Genomic DNA, 21,669 nt, shown 5'->3' on the forward strand with positions numbered 1-21,669 from the left:
TCTTATTATCCCTGATAACTGTGCGGGCGTCGGCCGTAGCAATAGCTAGGGCGATGGCCGCTCCTTCCTCCTCCTCTGGTATGGTGCCTATTACGGAGCAGCTCTTCTTAACTGCCTCGTATTCGTCTGTGACGTCTGCAGTCCTTGTGATCGTTTTCTGCAGCGTCTGTATAGACGACCTAGGGATCTGAGTGGTGGCGCTCACGTAGACTGACGTCTTGCCATCCTTCTCTCTTGGTGATACTCCAGATGCACATTTTCGGGTATACGGGGGATGACAAGTTTCTCCGCATCTTTCTGGGAACCGCGAATTTGTGATTTGGAGATGGAGGCCCATATTCTTGGGTAATGCTCTGCCCATTCATGAGGAGAAGAGCTAGAGAGAGTGCGAGGATAGGTGGCCTTTCACCGATGGTATTATGGGCACCTAAGTAGTGGTAGTAGTTAGTGGTTTAATAAAATAATAATACAAAGGAAGGAAAAGATTTTTGCTTTCAGCGGCACCTGCCATCAATACTGAATCACCTTAGCTGGAGCAGCGGAAATAAAGAAATGAAAGAGGTGACAGGATATGAAAGGACGCCTAAGGCCAAAAGCCGGGCTGTGGATGTGTTTGGAGGTAGCCCGACTGAGCATTTGACGGCGCCTCTGATGAGAAGGTCCAGTTTTACCTTGTCCGCTGCGTACAGTTTTATGTACGGGGCAACATACCAGGTGTTCCAGTGAAGACTCAGTTTTTTTTTTTTCAAAGTAGGCTTTTTGGGGTAAAAATATGGCTTTTGCGGCACAGTATTACCAGTGTTTACGGGCACCTGAAAAGCGGTGAATCGTTTTAAGTGGAAAGTTGGTCAACAAATTTTTAATAATTAACTTTTTAACTATTAGAGCAAGGCGTCTAGTTAAAATGAAAATTGGTTCTTTGGGAAAGGAAATGGCGCAGTATCTGTCTACATCTCGGCAGACACCTGAACCACGCACGCGTAAGGGAGGGGAGAAAGGAGAGACTTAAAGAAGAAAGGAAGAAAGAGGTGCCGTAGTGGAGGGCTCCGGATTAATTTCGACCACCTGGGGATCTTTAACGTGCACTGAGATCGCACAGCACACGGGCGCCTTTGCGTTTCGCCTCAATCGAAACGTAGCCGCCGCGGTCGGGATCGAAACCGGGTACTCCGGCTTAGCAGCCCAGCGCCCTAACCACTGAGCTACAGCGATGAATCAGATATTTGTAGCCAGTCTTTAACAATAGCCATGTCAGTTCTTGGAATTTCTAAAAAGCGATGATTCTCGGTGCTGTGGCTCGACAAAATTTGGCTTCATCGTGCCAAAATTCATGTACTTTCGAAAAGCAAGCTGGCAAAGCAACCTTTCCAGTGCACATAACTAGACAAAAAAGCCAAATCTTGTCCAGCCACAGGGCCAAGGGTAATCGCGTTTTCGAAATTATAAAAACTGATATGGCTATTACTGACAAACGACTAAAAATCTCTGATTGCATCTAGGCGCCTAACTCTAATAGTTAATAATAATAATAATAATAATAACTTCTTTATTTCCATCAGTGATGGAGGAGACTGCGAATACAAGTCGCTTTAGAGGCAAGCGACTTGACTAGAGCCGGCAGCCTCCTTTACAAGGCAAACAGCGATTGAGCAGGAGATATACATAGCAATTGACCACATGTGAAATTTGCACAAAAAATAAACGCAAAAACACAAATTAAGCGAAAAACGCTCTTAATTATTTAAGAAAGATTGAGTGACAAAGTGTTGACGTAAAGCTCGTACATCAGTTATATAAATATCAAGACTTGATTTCAGAAACAAATTTAAAAGTGTTGGTAGTGTGTACGATATCTTTTGTGTAGAATAATTGGCACGCGGAGTGACTACCTTCCACTGTTCCGTACACCTTGTGATGTAAGAATGTGTGTTCCTGGTGAGATTAGATAACTCATGAAGGAACTGTAAATTCTCTTTTACCTCCCGTTTGAAAGCTTGACTTAACTTGTAATGATAAAGGTTAAACACGGGTATTATATTTGCTTTCGGAAATAAGTGTGATGTGTGGGCATTGTAAGGCATGTTAAATAGTACTCGCAAAAACTTTTTCTGAAGTATAGGTATCTTTTCTAGATTCGTACGTGATGTGGTACCCCACACGAGCAGACAGTAGTAAAGTGGAGAGAAAAATAGAGTGTTATAAACAAGAACCTTGATTCTGTAAGGTAATAGTGGCCTCAGCCGCACCATCATGCCAACTACACGAGATAACTTGCCCAATATCGATTCTATGTGCATGTCCCAAAGCATATTCTGTGTGAAAATAACTGCAAGTATTTTAAAACTATCTACAATTTCTATGTTTACATCGTCATAGACAAGGTTGACGGAACTAATTATTTGCTTAGATTTGGGCCTAAAGATTATTGCTTTTGTTTTGTTTATATTATTAGTTAACCAGCTTATTACTTAAAACGATTCATCGGTTTCGGAGAACCGACATAGTCTCATATTGAATATAAGGGGGGAGGGCACCGTTCGTTGTGGGGTTCCTCTCCCGCCCAACAGGATGGATGAGGACTGATGTCCCCAAACTCTGAGGATCGCTTTCCGCCCTGTCAAAAGATCTTGATTGTAACTGAAGGTCCGCGCTCCCACGTCGAGGTGGTAAAAATCATCGAGGATGGCAGAATGGCTGACATTCTCAAATGCTTTCGTGAGGTTGATTCCCAGTATGCTGCTATACTTAAGGAAAATCGATGCCGGTGGGCAGATGTTTTGACGTTTAAAGTGAAGAAGAATGTCTTGTGTGGATAAATATGAGAGGAAACCGAACATGGTGGGCTGGAAGAGATTCCCGTCGTCCACGTAGATGTTGAGACAGTCCTGCACAGCGTGCTTCGTGAGTTTGCCTATGCATGAGGACAAGAATATGGGGCGAAGGTGTTCAAGCTTCATGGCATTTCTGGCCTTTGGTACGAAGACCACTGTGGCATTCTTCCGCAGCTGCGGAAATGTACCGCTTTCGCTCATATATTTAGTATTTCAATCGATTGATCGTGCTGTGATGTTTTTGCCTGTAAAGTATGCTCTGCCGCCTAAAGAGGTATGTTGCGGAGAAGTTACAAAAAGAAAACAAAATTGCCCTAACCGAGTAACCGGATAAAAAAGAGGAGGAAACAATTTAGGAAGAATAGAGAAGAAAAGGAGGGAAATAGAGACCTAGAAAGAGAGATCGGAGCAACTCCATACGTGTTGGATGTGCCTTTGTTATCAAACCGGTTCTGTCAGCGAACGCGGGGCGTTGTCCCAGCCTGCCGGAACGGCCGACACCACTCTTCACTCGAAGAAAAAATTGGTAGGGTTTTAACGTAGTTAGACCGAATACGCGCGAAAGCATAATTTTAGCCTGATTGGCTCATGGTTTTGGTGTAGTAGAACTTTTTTGCGGTTTAGTTGGTACATCGATGGTACATTTTCGAAATCTCTTTTGCTTTGCTGGGTCGTCGGCACGTCTGGCGACGATATTAGACTCTAATCGAGGTTAAGCTGATCTTATCTGTTCGCGCCACAGATGGAAGACGACGATGCGCAATTCACAACACGACAGTGACTTGCAATTTAACATGAAACGCGACCAACTGCGGTGATATCCCAGTTATTTTTTTTCTTTACTGCATGGGAATAGTGCCGAAAAGAAAAATCTAAGCATGCTTATGCCACAAAACACCAGGCCACCATACCCCTGCACGACCCCGCCTTCCCAAACGTCTGGGAGGCACACACATGCATCCGGATAGGGAAGCCAGCTAAGCGGCTCTTGCACGGCAGCATATACACCCTGCACCAAAGCGCATTGTCCGCGAAACAAAGATTTCGACGACCGTAGTGATTCGGCGTGGCGGTATATCATGCGGCTCTTCCAGCGGCTAAAGAGTCCCAGCAACAAAGATCCCAATGCTCTCGCGCGGCGGCCTGAGAAGCTGATCTGTGCGCACCGCCGCGGGTTTGACTCCCACTCATGCATCACGTCGCAGCTGTACCAGCTCATCTAGTGTTTAAATGTGCATTCTCTTGAAGCGCCACGATCGAGGGGATGTAGGGAAGGCAAGTGATGTGTCCGTGATAGCCTGTCTATTAATGGCTTCAAAGCGACCCGTCTGTGTCTTTGTAAAATGCTGGAACCGGTTTGATCAAAGACGCTTGGTTGGCCAGCTGCCCTCACCAATCGCCAAGCAACATATGAGCGGGCGCCGCCCGTTTTCGGGGTAATGAAAGTGCCTCAGTACATTTAAGTATTGAGGGACTCTGGTAATGCGTCAAATTAAACCCAACGTCTGGTTCGCGTGCTTTTTAAAAAGTCCGAGAAAGCCAAGCAGTCCCCGTTCCTGACTGGTAGATTGTCAAACCCAAAATTTTTACCATCGACCTTTCTTGAAGTGGGGTGCCGGATATATGGAGACGAATTAATGTTGCAGCGCGTTTACGGCGCCCCCAGCGTTTGGGTACTGACGTGCCAAGTTCCAACGGTAGCTTCCTTGCTATTGGAATGGTAATCACAATGAAATAGGATATGAGTTATGAGAATGATATCATGGGCTTCTGATAAGCGTGTGAGAATAGTACTTTGTTAAAACCTAATCGAATCCGAATGATTTCGCTAAAGCCTGAACTGAATACGTATTAAATACTTTGCAAGTCATGTTTATGTTGCTTTTACGCTGGTTATGAAACATGGAAAAGTGTCTGAAATTAAACTTCTTTTTAGTTCTGTTTCATAAATAGTTCAGAAGAATATACAGCTGTGCCAAGCTTGACTACTGTTGATATCAAATTCTATAAAACAAAAATATAGCGCAGTGCCGTAATCATAAGACCGCGCTCAGTATACTGAAACGGAGTTCACAAGGGTTGACAAAACTACTACATGCGGCTTGGCTAGATGCACAACCCGGTACTACTCTAACACACCCATAAATAGACGCAGATCCAAAACTATGGGCAACTATGGGCGAGACGCAGTGGCGCAGATCCAAAGCGGCTGCGCGAAAGGCAGTTAACAACGTCACTGTTAGTATCGATAAAGGCAAACCGGAACAAAATATGCTATTGTCCCTATAAATATATAAAATGTACGCTGCTGAAGACAGAAGGTTACGCTCCAAGGCATTCAAACATCCTAGAAGCTATGCACACGCGACTGCCTTCTTTCGTTTTTGTAACGTCATGCAAGACAGAGCTTGATGAGGATTGAAACTGTGTGCTAATGTGATATGTGGTTTTCATGAAATGCATGTCCTAACTGCAAACGTAGCGCTTGCAAAATAAGCATGTACAGCAGTGTCTTTTTCAATTATAACTAATTTACGTGATGCGAGTAATAATTAGTTTCGCAATAACTGCAGTGTTGCACTCTAATAAAAACACATACCCATGGTCATACGGACACTGATAGAAGCTGAATCATGCACTATGCTGGTTGTACATTCATTTTTCTTGGAAAAAAAAGGACGCTTTTTCTGTAACCGTATGAAGCGTACCAAGAACAATTCGTACTTCGCAGTCGGAGTCGCCAAACTGAAGTCGAGGGCACGTGCTTTGTTAAAAGAACAATGCTGGCTCCCAGCTCCACCTCTTCGCATCTCAGTGCCAACGAGCTAGCATCTGCGCTTAGTGCTTATTACGACGGCAGAATTCACCTCGTCATAGCACGCGACGCTGATAGACGGCAAAGTTCCCCAAATAAATAATGCCAAAAAATGCAGTGAACACGAACAAATTGCTACGAACATATTAATAATCACAATAATTGGGTTTGGGGGAAAGGAAATGGCGCAGTATCCGTCTCATATATCGTTGGACACCTGAATCGTAAGGGAAGGGATGAAGGAGGGAGCGAAAGAAGGAAGAGGTGTCGTAGTGGATTGCTCCGGAATAATTTCGACCACCTGGGGATCATTAACGTGCACTTACATCCAACACAGCACACGGGCGCCTTAGTGTTTTGCCTCCATAAAAACGAAGCCGCCGCGGTGGGGTTCGAACCCGGAAACTCCGGATCAGTAGCCGAGCGCCCTGACCACTGAGCCGCCGCGGAGGGTGTTACGCGCATTCCTCGTACGCTTTACACAAGAATTTCATTCGCTGCCTTGATATATTTTTGTATAATATTTCTGAACGCAATAACACTAAAGGATGTGCTTTCCAACATTGATAACAAATAGTCTAGCATCATACAACGTAACGGCTCCTGGCGCAGGAACCGACGGCCTTGAAGAAGTATTTAGCTGAGCCAGTTTCAATATACCTTTAAACCGATTCTATTGACAATTTACCGAAAACGCACATTTTCATACGGGCGGGCTCCGTGTCTGTTTAGTTGCTGTTGTTGTCCTAATAACAAATGGCACAAAATCACACTAAGGGGTCGGCCAAAAATCAGGAGGCATATAAAGGCTATTCAACAGTACATCTTCATGGCCAAAAAAGGAGACGAAAAAACAGAAAAACGAAAAAGAAAGATGATAACGCCACAGGAGAGCAACACCTGGAGTCGTAAAAGTAGAGAATTGACTGTAAAAAGACAGAGAGGCTAACACTGTGCAGTTTAGCAAGGCAGCCGATGAGATTTCAATAAAAAATTATAAACGCCGCTACAAACAGACCTGTAGGTGAACCGAGGTGCGGTGGCGCCATATCACATTAATGAGCGGATTTTTTAAACTAAGGCCAGGCGCGCTTTAAGCGGTGAATTTTTTTTTACTCGCAACCAACCATTGAGCACAGGTGGACAAGATCGGCAGAGACGACTCCGAGGATAACACCGAGGAGGCAGACCTCTGAAGATGCCACGATGTCCGCAGCAGCCAAGAATAATAGATATAAAATTTTCCCCTTATTCCTTGCTTCCTTACCCGACACGTGGTCGTTGGCGCCCATCCAGCCTGCGCCGCCGTGCGGCAGCGGCGGGGAAAACAAAGAGGAAGTGGTGCCTCGCCCCGGGGAGCGGATGTAGGCAGAGCCATGTCTGGGCCGCCGTCCCGGCCGACCCCACCGTCGAAGCCGCATTCGGTCAGTCATGAGGGCGTCTCAATCTCCGGGGTTCACGTGGGGTCGGTGCTGCAAGGGACGCGGAGCCAGGACAGGTGGCTCACTCCGGGACGCCCCTGCCTGGGCGGCCACATGGTGCCGGGCGGAGCTTTTTCGCTCAGCGCGTCCATCGGCCGAAGTAGCGGCAGCAACGCGGGAGCCACCTCCAGGGCCCGCGGGGGCTGCGAAACGGTCACCGCCCAGGCCAAAATTGAAGCCTCCAAGGGTAGGCGCCTCCTGTCTCAAGATCGGGGAACCACGCCGAGCATCGCCAGCATCTCGGAGCGAGACTCCAAAATCCACGCCTGGCGCAGTTTCAGTGCGGGATCCTGCAACCAGTGCTCTGCCGCTCACGTGCGCGCATCCAAGCGCTCCGTCAAGGATGGCAGCGAGTTCCAGTTCTCCATGCTGGGCAACAAAAGCCTTTCCGGCACCGAGAGGTCCTTCCGGTCCCTGTCTGCGTCCGAGCAGGAAATCATCCCGCTGCGTCAGGGTTCAAAACTGTCGGTGCACATGAGGTCTCCGCAAGCGTCCGTCACTACCGTTGGGTACACCTGCACAGTCTCACCGCCGAGCCGCAATACACTCCCGGGATCACCGCTGAGAAAACCGGTCTTGGAGACCAAGGTGAACACCAAGGTGACCACGACCACCGTGGAGGCCATGCCGCCAGCGCATGCCAGAGTGGCTCCGCCGCGGCCATCCAGCGTCTCTGTGAAGGTGTCCAATGAAGTGCTCAAGTCTGCCACGGACAGACGAGATGGTTTTCATCGACGCTCAGTGAACTTCACTGACCTTCCAATGTTACCACAGTTTCCGGAAGTGACCAAACGCGAGGACGCCGCTTCCCAACGTCCGGAACCAAAATTCGAGCAGCTAAAGCCGCAGGACGAGATTCAACGAGCAGAACCGAAGACGCTGCAACCGCAGCAGGCGAAGCCACAGCTTGGACCGCCGTTAATCGAAGCTAAAGGTGTTGCGGCCGATTCGGACACAAAATTGGAACTGAAGAAGGCATCCATCTCTGAACTCTCCGAAGACGCAGAGGCACCACAAAAAGGCCTCCCTTCGACGGTTAGTGCGGGCCGTTCGCACTCTCCAAAACATCACCGAGAATTTGCATCTGGCTACGCGCCGTCAATGGCCTTGGTGCTTCAAGATGAGCCTCAGGAAGAAGCCGCACCACTGGCTGCTAATCTTCAGCCGGCCCCTGTCGACGCCTCTCCTACAAAAGAAGTCCCAAGTGAGTATACAGACTCACTGTTATGACGACTTCATGACCCGTTTTGTCGTATATATATAATTGTAATGATGATAGCGATGACGAATATGGTGCGTTTTTCCTAAGTTAATACAAGTCTTCAGAAAGCGGTGAAGACAGTTACCGTTGCTGAAGTAATAGAAGCCCGACAGTACATGCGCTGTGAAAACAAACAGGAAAGGCCTCCACCATGCTGTAATTCTATGCATTAATAGTAGGAATCCAACTAAATCATACCGTAATTGCTAAAGTAAGAAGCAATGAGTCATTGCGTATAGTACAATATGTAATGTTAGTAACACCACAAAATACATAGTCTCTGGCAGCACTGCGCGGAATTTCTGTTCTGCAACTGAACCTGGGCTATGAGGCCGTAATGGTAGGCACCGACCATCTGATGTTCTTTATCGTGAACTGGCATTGCACAGCATGACTGCGTCTTGGAATTTCGCCATCATCAAAAATGTGGCGGCTGCTGCTGCTGATGCTGCTGAAATTCGAACTCGAGACGTAGTGCTTAACAGCAGAGCCCTTTAAAAACTGCGCAGCCATTGTGGGTCAACTTTCGTGGAGTTTTCATGTTTGTGATGTCGGGGGGCCAGGCGCGCCCCGACGAAGCAGAGACTAGACGCAAGCATTGAGGTGAAACGTAGAACAACCCATTATACAGGTCAGTCGCATTATTCAGATGAATCGCACTATGACCCCTTAACTTGCCGACTTCCAAGCACACACACACACAAATAGAGCCATAAGTCAATCCAACAATCTCAAATCACACTAACAAGTCCATTACTACAATGTTATATGAACATTTACGTAAAAATTAAAAAAAAATAAATCAGCTGCCATGCAGGCCGTGCAACAACTGGTTATCACAGGCTAATCTAGGATGGCGGACCCGAGCTTTCGCTTGATGCTTTGTGTTGTCCCTGATTCCGCCCCGCTCTCTTTCATCGGTTTCATGCGCAGCGACGGACACGTCACACCACATTCTTTGCAACAATGTGTGAACGCCGGCGCCGCCATTGCCGCCGCCGCACACCATACATTCCTTATTGTATAAATTGTTTTTGCATATTACCTCTCCGGGTTCGAACCCGACCGCGGCGGCTGCGTTTTTATGGAGGAAAAACGCTAAGGCGCCCGTGTGCTGTGCGATGTCAGTGCACGTTAAAAATCCCCAGGTGGTCGAAATTATTCCGGAGCCCTCCACTACGGCACCTATTCTTCCTTTCTTCTTTCACTTCCTCCTTTATCCCTTCCCTTACGGCGCGGTTCAGGTGTCCAAAGATATACGAGACAGATACTGCGCCATTTCCTTTCCCCAAAAACCAATTATTATTATTATATTACCTCTCCCCCTATCCCCTCTTCCTGTCCCCTCACATCTTTCATTTCATTTCTCCATTCTTCCTGCTATCCCTTATTTTAGCTGCCCCAGCTCAGGTGCTTCGGTATCGATGGCAGATGCCGGGGCTAGCAAAAATATTTTCCTTTCTTTTTTTATTTTTATTTTAATAAAACCACTTACTACAACTGCACCATCATCCGACTACACGGACCTTAGCCCCCGCAGCGACGACTGTAGTGAGCGATTGATTTGACCGGAATACACGGTAGAAATGAACATCGGTCTGTTTTTTTTTTTTTTGCGGCGAAAGCTGCTATTGCTTTGTTTTAGCCAAATAGCCCTGCATTCCTCCGTGGATCAACAGCATCAGGCGTAAGCCTTTACTTAGTGAGTTAACACTAATGATCGTAATCTAATTTAGTTTAATTTAATTTATTTATTTAAATGAATTAATTTCAATTTTATTAGTGGTTCTTGAGGAAAGGAAATTGCACAGTAACTGTCTTACATATCTCGGTGGACACCCGCATCACGCCGTAAGGGAAGGGATAAAAGAGGGAGTGAAAGAAGGAAGGATAAAGAGGGGCCGTTGCGGAGGGCTCCTAATAACATCGACGACGTGGGGATCTTTGACGTGCACTCATCACACAGCACACGGGCGCCTGCCAACCGAAGCAGATGGCAAAGTGGAGAGACGCATATTCTCCTCTCCACGTTTAGGCGAAAAGAGGGAGAGGGCAAGCTCTAGAGGAAAGAGAGAGAGATGGAGAGGGAGAACCGGTGGGAGACGACGGGTGGAGAGATCAGATTTCGCTGATTCGCATGAGCACGGCTAGGCTCTCTCTTACGGCTGACGATGTAGATTCCGCGGCGAAACACAGGTGCCTGAACAAAAGCTAAAACGACTGTCGCTGATTAATGCATTAATCCGCTATACTTAGGTATGCACTTTTGTTATTTTGTGCAATAAATAGCAAACATGCGCAGAAAAAAAAGCTTCGTTTAGTGCCGTGGTCGAACCCAGCGCATTCATGTGTCAGCAAAAAACAGACTAAACGGCTGAATAGCCTGGTATGACGCTAAATATTCTGGCTCGCGCCCAGCAAGCAAAGCAACTAGATGAATTTGAAATATTTCTGCTCATTCATTGCTACGAGACTAGAGTGCCAGCTAAACGAAACAATGCGAAAACGCTATGAACGGCTTTTGGCTCTCAAGTTGTTTGGCGTGGAACTGGAAAAGTGTGTCGCGTAGATCACACTGCATCAGCATCTGAGTGGTTAACATTTCAGTTGACTCATCTTTCTGCGGACAAAACTGTCCTTCCTATTCTTCCATCTGCTCCTGTTCTTCGAGCGTGCGTTCTTCCTGCGGACAAAGCTACTGTTCGTTCATCCGACTTAACAATGCGCATTGCCAGCTGCGACTCAATGCAGAAGGTTTTCACCTCGTACTTGAGTATTAACTGAAACCCTGCATCAGCTGTCTTCATTTGCGCATTGCTGTCTTCTGCGGTAGCAGCTGCAGCTATTCCATTTATCTGAACTTGCGTAACGATGGGATTCCTTCTTGCTACATTGCTAGCCATTTGGTTTTCCACTGCTGTAACAAGCTGCCAGGTCTGCATCTGTAAAGCCTTCCTCCTTTATGTTATTTATTCCTTGTTCATGCTGGGAAAAATAGCATTGGACTCGTTAACTGTTCGGCGCGCTATGCCTCTATAGGCGGTGAATCTGGTCGGTCTCCTCATCTCTGCCAGAGTAGCTAGGCTCCTCTCTCGCCGCCCACTTCTCTGTTGATCTTATGCAATATCGTTGCTTTCAGGTTGTAAAGGTGAATCCATGGTTAGAAAACAATTTCGTCTTCTCTTCTCCTCCCCTTGGCATTCCATTTGAAATATTTATATGCACCAATTAATGCGCCCATAATCTTGGAAAAATACACTTGTAAGATGAACGGTTCTCTCTTTAAATGTGTCCTGAAAATCGCGTGTGTTCAATCTGGATGCCTTTCGTCACGCGGCAGATGCCGGCGGGAGAGGAATTGTTGTCACACCGGTACTTGTCACACCGGTCACAATTCAGTCAATCGTATGGCTATTTCGTTGCTTTAACTCGAGTCGTGTGAAAGTGTGGTATGAACACCTTCTCTTCCCTGAATCACCCAGAGGAAAAAGTCTCAAGATGGAAGGTCAGGTGACTTCGCATGCCAGACTATCAGTGTCAGACTGTTAATCCAGAGTGGCCAGTCTAGCTTTCTGGAAGATAATCTTGAGGTAATTACGCACGTGTCTACTTCATTGTGGCAGGGGCCTTGACTTGCTCCACAGTGAAGTCGGTAACAACCACGTAAGCAGCATGTCAAAGTATGTGCTGCCTGTAACTGTGGGCTTCGCCAAGAAAGGCTCAAGCACACTCAGATTTTTTTATGGCTCTGAAAACTGTTGCGTTCGGAATATCGCGTTCATTGCTCAGTGCAGCAGGTGGATTTTTCTGTGTCTCAAAATATTGGCATGTTCACACCGCCGCTTTGATGAAGCACAGTTTTGCAATTACGAGTCTATTCGCGACGCCGTTCTCCTCTAGCTATGTTTGAATCTAATAAGAAGACGTCGCGACCAACTGGGCCGGAAAACACGCAGATGTCAAGATCTGTGCGACTTAAAATAGTGTTTATTTTGCATCAAGCCTGCCTTTCTGTACGACAACCGACCCCCATCACAGATACGTCAAAACTGCAAGCAAAAATTTATCGCAATCTCTTGGAATCACTGCCGACGCAATACGTCGGATTAGCTAACAAAATACCATAAGCGAGGCACGGGGACGAATTCATTTAGTAATTTTTTAACCTGGCTATTAATGATAAAAACAAAATAAGGCAAAAGAGCTAATTGCGCTACAACAGCAGAAAGAAACTAACACGCACGATCCGGACAAAAACACCTTTAAATATCAGTAATGATAAAAGGCAACCGCGTGAAATAGGGTATCAGATAACCAACGAAAACAGGGGAAACAATTGAAAAATGAAGTCTGAAGAGCGGTGTCTTGCGTCAAAGGGCTTAACAAAACGAAAAAAATTCTGCAGATAGGCGTGAGAATGCGAAAGCATTAAAGTGTGCTTAGTTGTGCTATGTTGCAAAATGACTGAGTCATGACTATGATTACGAGGCATGTCTATGCATACTTTGTACTAACTCAGTACACTTTACATTACGGTACTTGTAAGTACTGGGTTGTGATACGTTGCAGAATGATTATAACTCATGAATATGACTGCGCGTCATGATATTTATAGGTCGCATTACGTTACGTTTCATCATTTATGACTATACATGTTAGTTTACATGTGACATCGTACACCGGTGTACTGCATCATACGAATTTCATGCCGTAGACGACGGCGGATGGCTTTAGTTTCGCACTAAAATGGGAAACTGCGTGAAAAGTGAATCTGATCATCAAGAATAATGCGGAAAAAGTAAAAAAAAAAACTGAAGAAAAGCGTCCTGTGTCAATGGGCATAATAAACACTAAAAATAATTCTTTAAGAACAACCGTAACAGCGGCTAAAGTTTAAAGGAATGCATCAGAAACGACCAAAGGCAAAAGAAAAAACAAACCGAAAACAATAGCAAAACCAAGATATACAGAAATGGCCTCGGCGTCACTAAGCGTAATGAGCGGCCTGCTACGCATTTGATTCCCGCCTTCTTAATAAAATAGGCTTCCACAATCTCTCGCTCCAATCTGTCTTTTCCTCAAAATTTAGTTTCTTTTTTTAGTTCGTGACGGCAATTCGAGTAACTTTTGCAGTGGACAACTATGATGCTCCCTTCATTGTTGTGTAGATTTCGATAATTTTCGCTTGCACGCACATTGAAACAGCGACCTGTTTGCCCAATGTACCCACAGTTTTGGGGAAGCTGATAAAGAACATGTGTTTTGCACTGCGTGAAATTCTTCCGGTGTTTTATTATAAAAGCCTCGGTCATGCGTGTTCGTTTTTTCCGCTGGTGTAGCCTAATTAGCTCCCCTGTCCTTTGTTTTGTTTTTCTTGCTTTTCGATTTTCAGGTCAAAAATTGCTCAATGAATTGCTCCTCATATCTCGCTTGTAACATTTTGTTGACGAATCGAATGTGCTGCGTCAGCAGCGATTTAAAGAGATGAAGATAGATTGTAGTTTTGATGTGTCTTTGGCACGGCTTGGTTGTCGTACAAAAAGGCAGGTTTTATGCGAAATAAACTCAGTTGCAAGTGGCACTGGTCTTGTCGTTTGTGCATCTTTTCTGTCCCCGTTGGTCGCGCCATCTTCATATTTACTTTCACCATGAGCCAACTAGCCCAAGAAAGTGTTTACTATGTTTGAATATTCACTCAGTATTCACGCCCTTTTCTTTCAATGTTCGGTTGTGGCTATGTTTTATTTTCGAACCATTCATTCAGGATTACCCTCTATTTCACAAGAAATGTCGTGCAGTCAGATGCTAACGCCTGCAAATTCTTGAAATGCACGAAAGCACAGTTACTGCCTCTTAAAGGTTAGGAACAAAAACGCAAATAGTTTTTATCTTCAGTTCAGTAAAAAATAATCGAGCAACTCACCAAAATTGGGCATCTTTATAATTTTATTCAATGGCCTCAAGGTGCAAAGAATGTGGCACGGAGTGTCTGACTTTTGAAAAAATAAATTTCACTGAAATATGTATGAAAACACGGGTCCTTACTTTTTAGAATGCCTTTGCAGGACACTGCATTTACCGAGAAAAAATGAGCAAGAGAAAAGGTGATAATCATCATTATGCCACATGAAAGTACCACTTAATTATGGTGCTGAAGACGTGTTTTGGAAATGGTGTTTACTAATATATAAGCGTAAAAAGGAAATTCTACTCCCTGAGACGAGTATAAAAATATGACATATTAAGACGAAAGCCTTTAATGGCTCATGCTGCGTCCGTCCGTCCGTTACGCACTTGAACAATGGCCTCCTAGGCCACCCGCGCGCGTTAGCGCGAGAGGATGCTCTCGAAGGCCATTGCTGCGTCATTGGTAGTTCCCTGCAACGCGCGAGGTGGCGTTACCTATGCGCGCCTAATGTACTAATGTACGCGGATGATTTAGTGCTAACAGCTGACAACAAGGAGGATTTGCAGAAGTTGATAGACATTTGTGGTGCAGAGGGAGATAAATTTGGTTTCATGTTTAGTAAGGAAAAATCTGCAGTCATGATATTTAATGATGAGGGCGGTGAGCATAGAATACAGGAGTTCACGCTAGAAGTAGTGTATGAGTACAAGTATTTTAGCGTGTGGATAAATAACGGTGCTGAGTATCTGACAAAGCATGAAATATATGTAGTGAATAAAGCTAGTTGGAATGAAGCTGTCATAAAAAATAGGGCACTGTGGAATTACAATAGGCATGAAGTGGTAAGAGGGATCTGGAAAGGGGGTGATGGTTCCTAGTCTGACTTTCGGCAATGCGGTCTTGTGCATGAGGCCAGATGTTCAAGCAAGGTAGGTTAGAAATCAAACAACTTTGGGAGCACATGGCAATACACCAAATCAGGGGGTACAGGGTGATATGGGATGGGCGTCGTTCGAGAGCAGAGGAGCTAGCAGTAAGATAGCATTTGAGGAGCGATTGAGAAAAATGGAGGGAAAGCAGTGAGCTAGGAAACTTTTCAGGTACCTGTACATCAGGAATGCTGACACGAAATGAAGAAAGTGAACTAGAAAATTGACAAGCAAATACTTGGACAGCAGTAGGGGGGCAAATCAGCAGTTATTCATTAAGAAAAAGGTTAAAGAAACAGAGAGAGCTCTGTAGAAAACAGGGATGCTTACGAAATCGGCATTGGGAATGTACAGGACCTCTAAACAGGAAATTGCCAAAGAAAATATCTACGATAATTGTAGGGGAAGCTCTTTGTTATTTGAGGCCGGGACGGGAGTTATACGGACTACGACATATAGAGTCAGGTACCAAGAGATAGAGACGTTGTGCGTTGCGTGCGGAGAGGAGGAGGAAACGGCTGAACACTTGGTACTTTTCTGTAAACGCCTTCACCCTACAGTGGAAAGCAGCGGGGCTGACTTATCCAAGGCATTGGGGTTTAACGACAGTGAAGGGAAAGTAGATTTTAAGAGGTTAGAAGTAACCAAGCGAAGGTTATCTGATCGGTGGCTAAAGTCAAGACAAGAGTAAAATTTCACAAGTCATGGCTATGTGGTTTGGACCACCGCCCGATTCAAAGGGTCCAGCCTTATCCATCCATCCATCCGCGCCCGCGCCAGACGCCAAGCAGCTGTCGACCGAGTCGGGTGCAGCGCAATCTCACTCCTAGCGCTTGTTTCAGTGGAGTCTCAGTATGCGGGGAAACGCATGTACTTAAGATTTTAACCACACGTCAGTCAAACATGCAGCAACACCGCGCTAACGGCGTTCGCCTCACCGCCCTTTATGTCAACAAAGTGCCCCCCGCAATTTTTTCTTGTAGACTTTTCCATGTAGTCACAACAACGAAGGTAAAGTAGAGGGAATATTGTAGGTAATACACGCCTTCAGACCTAAAGCGGAGTTTGCGAACCTTTCCGTCCGTCCGCTACAGTAAGGCGAACTGGGAGAACAGGCCTTCAAACCTAAAGCGAATTTTGCGAACCTTTCCGTTCGTCCACTACAGTAAGGCGAACTGGGAGATGAACAGGCCTTCAAACCTAAAGCGATTTTTGCGAACATTTCCGTCCGTCCAATACAGTAAGGCGAACTGGGAGAAGAACTGGCCTTCAGGCCTAAAGCGAAGTTTGCGAACCTTTCCGTTCGTCCACTACAGTAAGGCGAACTGGGAGAACAGGCCTTCAAACCTAAAGCGATGTTTGCGAACATTTCCGTCCTTCCAATACAGTAAGGCGGACTGGGAGAAGAACAGGCCTTCAAACCTAAAGCGATGTTTGCGAACCTTACCGTCCGTCCAATACAGTAAGGCGAACTGGGAGAAGAACTGGCCTTCAGACCTAAAGCGAAGTTCGCGAACCTTTCCGTTCGTCCACTACAGTAAGGCGAACTGGGAGAAGAACAGGCCTTCAAACCTAAAGCGATGTTTGCGAACCTTTCCGTCCGTCCAGTACAGTAAGGCGGAGTGGGAGAAGAACAGGCCTTCAAACCTAAGGCGTAGGTTGCGAACCTTTCCGTCCGTCCGCTAAAGTAAGGCGAACTGGGATAAGAACAGGCCTTCAAACCTAAAGCGAAGTTCTCGAACCTTTCCGTCCGTCGGTAAAGTAAGGCGAACTGGGAGAAGAACAGGCATTCAAACCTAAAGCGAATTTTGCGAACCTTTCCGTCCGTCTAATACAGTAAGGCGGACGGGGAGAAGAACACGCCTTCAAACCTAAAGCGAAGTTTGCGAACCTTTCCATCCAGCCGGAGGCGGCCTGGGGTTATCGTCTGCGCCGCCGTCCGTTACAAAGCGTGGTTCTCTTTCGTGCGCTTTCCATGGCGCTTGAAAATTGCTAGGTAATGCGGTCTAGATTGAGCGACTGTGTTAGTGAGCAAATGCAGCGCACGCGGCAGCATGTCGGACTATACACGAGAAGTTTGCGCAATTCGTGTCAACACCCAGCCGTTACAGCGTCTTTTGAGCGTATGTCCGGCTTCACAACACACATTTATCATGGCGTTTTAGAAAGATAGCTTCGAAATGACGTGGCATGCTTTCTCAGACCCTACATCTTCAAAGCACTCGCCAGCTGTTAACAGCCGCCTGTATGTCTAACTCAATTTTGATAGTGTTACGCCGGTACTGCAAAAGCATTTAATGCATACATCTACGCTCGTCGAAAGTGACTGCAATTTTTTTCTACATCGTCTGCTTTCGTTCCCTTAACAGCACGGGACCGCACCACAGTATAGCGTTGCTGATTTCTGCGCATTTGCCGCATATTTATTCTTTATTCTAAAGGAACCCGCAGCGCCATGGGCATTAATGCGAGGGTAAACAGCTTTGTAAAACACGTCCACAGAGTTGCGGCACACCACATCCGCAGGTAAATCATTCCAATCTTCAATGGTCCAAACAAAAAAGGAATTTTTTAAATGTTAGTCCTGGAGGCGTAGGGTGTAACTTTCCGGTTGTGATCTTTTCGAGAAAAGAGATAATGCGGTGGATGAAATTATGAAGATGGAGTGATTCCTGTTTGATTATGATAAACTGAATAAAAGTTTCTGATGCAGTTTTTTTCTACGTTCACAAAGCGATAGCGAGCCAAGTTGTTCCTTTAACACAGGAGCTCTGAAAGGGATCATACCTCTCTACGACAACTCTCGCGGCAAGAGACTGAATTCTCTCAGAGCATCAATGTAAATAGGGTGAACCGGATCCCACACAGGGCATGCATGTACTCAAGGATTGGCCTGACGAGCAAAATATTCGCCCTCTTTTACGGTCTTACTTACGTTCTTTAAATTTCGTAGTAAAAAGCTGAGACATCGGCCGGCACTTCTAATTACGCTATTAACCTCTGCTGTCCATGAACCATCATCTGAAAAAAAAATGGTCGGTGGTTTAGCTCTCGTTAAACCTGGAGTGACGCGATAGCTACATCTGGCCGAGTGCCAGCCGCCGACAGCAGCAGCTGCTCCGCACCACGTGTCTGGTCACGTGACCAAACACGTGACAAACCACGTGTTCAGCCACGGTGCCGACAGGTGCTCCGCACCACGTGACCAACCACGCGATAGCGTGGCGGCGCAGCCACGCTAGTCTCGAAATTCTACCGTAATGTAGCTATCGCTACAAAATTGCAGCAGAAAATCATTGCAACTGCGCAATCGGGTGCTTTTAGTGCGAAAGCACTCGTACGCTCACTAACAGCGACGAAGAATCTTGCCACCGTACGTGCGTTCACCGTTCGCCGTACGTACATGCGATATTGTGCCGTTGCCTAGAACCCGAGTTACTATCTGATTTTACCCGAGCACTCGGGTAAGCTCGGGTAGCAACTCTGGCAAAACCGGGCAAGTTCGGTGGAGCGTCGCGTCAGCTGAGGGAAAGGTTGCTCGGGAATAGCAACATGGCTCGCACAGTCCCTAACATGGTGGCTGTGACAAGAACAGTCGCTTGCCAGTGCAGTGGAGCATCGCTCAACCGCTGCGCCACTGCGCTGGTAGTGATGCGAAGACTCACCGCGATCTATGAATCTTAAGGAGAGAATGACCAATTCTGCATATATGGGCATTTATCCCATTACGCTATCGCATCATACCCTTAAGGCGGAGCTATAGTGCCCCGCTCTACTTGAAGAATGAACACCTGCCTTAGCACGTGTACTCCATTTTAGCTACGTTAAATCCATTGCAATTTTTTTCCTCTTCTTCTGGTCGGCATGTCCGCTCGTGGTTTCGAGGTGCGTCCACTATAAGGCGCTTGGGTTTTGCGTTCAGAAGATAGGAGAGTTCGAGGAGACTAATTACGATAGATTTTTGCCTTCAAGGGTGGCTCTCTTAATCCAGAAGCCTAGCGCTGAATTCCAACTCCCGCGCATTGCGGACCAGCTCGAGCTGATTGCCCGGTAAGAATACGAATAGCCAGTGCTTCCACAGGGGTTGCGGATGGGCATTTGGATAATGCTTGTGCATTCCCAGACCATGCTGTAGAGGGTCGGAGGCTTGCGTAAAAGCTACAGGTTGGAGGTGTGTCCTTGGGTGACTTCCCGGAAACCTACTTACGTTCGACGAACCAGTGCAGCCAGGCGCATGAAAAGATTTCCTGCGACTTCAGCTCTCAGGCGGCCGACGTGTGTGCGCAGAAGTGAAGGTCGTACAGCTGCCGCTGTAAAGAAAGAATTCCGGTTTGTGTTGTCGTCAAGAATAGATGCAAGCACGCAGTGCTTTGCAGCACCGGCGTAACTGTTCAGGATCGGTTATAGAACATGCCAGCCGCACTTTTGATTTGTCCAGGCTATGCCACGCTACACCACGAAGCACTTCTGCCACCGACATCGTTAAAACGAACAACGAGGCAGAGATGCACGCACTCACGATGACGTGCTGACGAGTCAACAACACAAACCTGCAAGCTTATCGTGTCTCGAGTCAAAGCAAACTTAGTTTTAGGGCGTTTTACTTGGCAACAAGCAAACAACTATAAAATCCGCAGTGCCACTCGAGCGCGAGAAGACGCGTTGCAGACAACCCTCTTTCGCAGCCCTCACGCTTCCACAGACACCCTACGTCTCTTCGTTGTTTATCCCTAAGCTGGGCAGCCCAGACTTGCACGCCGGCAGGTGTGGCAGCTTGTGAGTGGTCGGTAGATGGAATCGCTGTGCTATATGCTGCCGCCGGCAACCCGGTCTTCACTTTGACAGCAAATTAGGCTTAAAAGTCCAACGCGCCGACCTTCCGCTCGCGGCTTTGCGGTTCCTTTATCGCGCGGACGAAAGAGTTCACAAAGTTCGCTTTAAGTTCGGCGTTATGTTCTCCCACTGCTTCACCACGTTGCCCGGACTATGTTCGCCAGAGTTCGCCGAGAAGAGGATCTAAAGGCCTTTCATGCATCAACAACAACAAAAAAACAATAAAACAGGTAGAACTCAGTGAATGGGTCATAAAAATACAGACTGGAATAACCTAAGTAAGGAGATTGTTACCTAGAATTCTTTAGTGATGTTTGAAAAATGCCGGCAAATGTTATGAATTTCAGTGTTTCTGTGCTTTTATATTTGATGTATACCGACCCTGCCGTGATCATGTAATAGATCGCAGTATCTATAAATAACTAAAATAAATAAACAAACACACAACCTGCTTCCACTGACGACCTGCTGTGAGCAATTATTGAACGTGTTTGTTTTGGAGGGATGAGAGAGTGCCCATATCCACGCCGATAAAGACGGAGCTCTAATGGCCTTTGTTGAAATTATTTTTAGGGACAGTGTTCTATCAAGTGAGCCGCAGTGTAATACACGGCTGTACTTCATTTTCAGCATGTGAGCCGTGTCATATTGGTGTTCGTCCGCATTACACAACGTTCTGATTCACACAGGAATTTAAATCGGAAGTTTTTCTGTATTACAAACTGGTTGACAAAGGGGGGCAGGTATTTAGCCAGAAAACGGAAATGAGCATACGACCTCCAATAATGCACCTACATTTTCTTGCAGTTTCTGAAAGGGCGGCTGAAGAATGCCTTCCTGCTCACACTGTTGAATTAGGTGCGAGGGAATCGGAGCCAGAGTATCAGCCAAGAGACATCGTCAGCGAGCTCGCCAGGAACACAAGCGAAGGTGTTGACTTTGTAACTAAATCACCTGAGCCTTCTAAAGAAGACCTGGAGAAGTTGCTTGAAGAGAGACGGAAGCTAGACGAATCAGCACTCGTAGAAATTCGTAAAGTTGACAGATCTTTGCGCCTTGCACGGTCCGGAAGCAGGGAGGAGACTCCGCTTTTTACGGGGCCTCTCTTCGGTCCCGAAGACGAGGAAGTCGCCGAAGAAGGTGCAAAGTCATCGCAGGCCAAGGCAGACTTCACAGAGATGACGACACCACTTTGTCTGCCACTGAAGAGAGCACACGAAAAAGCTACCCCATGTGCTGAAGACAAAGTACAAGCGCAAGAAGGTATAACATTTGTTGGGATTAACGTTTCGGGGGAACGCGCATTGCCTACTACACTTATTACATCGTCTCAAGAGGCATCAGCACTCGACACCTCATTGCCGACTGAAAGTATAGCGCTCGAAGAATCTCCGCCACTAATCAGAGCGAAATCATCTGAAGACATTCTATCATTAGCTGTGAGCTCTAAAAAGGTTGGTGAAACAGCCACAACTTCCGAAATTGCAGCTCCTGAAAGAGTTGAAATTGTAGCAGAAAGCATCACAAAAATAGGAACGCCTCCAGCAAAAGCCGAGCCGGCAGCTTCCCAAGAAATCCCAGCAGAGGCTAAGGGCACCGCAATGGAGGATC

At 46.4% G+C, this 21,669-nt stretch overlaps 1 protein-coding gene across 1 annotated transcript; it reads left to right on the forward strand.

Moving 5' to 3' along the window:
* Window positions 1-7,014: 7,014 nt before the first annotated feature.
* Window positions 7,015-21,649, forward strand: LOC144124115 (uncharacterized). The gene is made up of 3 exons (XM_077656776.1): window positions 7,015-8,331; window positions 20,866-21,595; window positions 21,643-21,649. The coding sequence occupies exons 1-3, from the start codon at window positions 7,023-7,025 to the stop codon at window positions 21,647-21,649; spliced, it is 2,046 nt and encodes a 681-aa protein (XP_077512902.1). The 5' UTR covers window positions 7,015-7,022.
* The last annotated feature ends 20 nt before the right edge of the window (window positions 21,650-21,669 follow it).

This window comes from Amblyomma americanum, chromosome 3 (assembly GCF_052857255.1).
Source record: "Amblyomma americanum isolate KBUSLIRL-KWMA chromosome 3, ASM5285725v1, whole genome shotgun sequence".
Taxonomy (NCBI): Eukaryota; Metazoa; Arthropoda; class Arachnida; order Ixodida; family Ixodidae; genus Amblyomma; species Amblyomma americanum.

Coding starts and splice junctions, on each gene's coding strand:
- LOC144124115 (XM_077656776.1), top strand. CDS start 7,023: ATGTCTGGGCCGCCGTCCCGGCCGACCCCACCGTCGAAGCCGCATTCG. Junction 8,332..20,865: donor TCCTACAAAAGAAGTCCCAA/GTGAGTATACAG, acceptor ATTTTCTTGCAG/TTTCTGAAAGGGCGGCTGAA.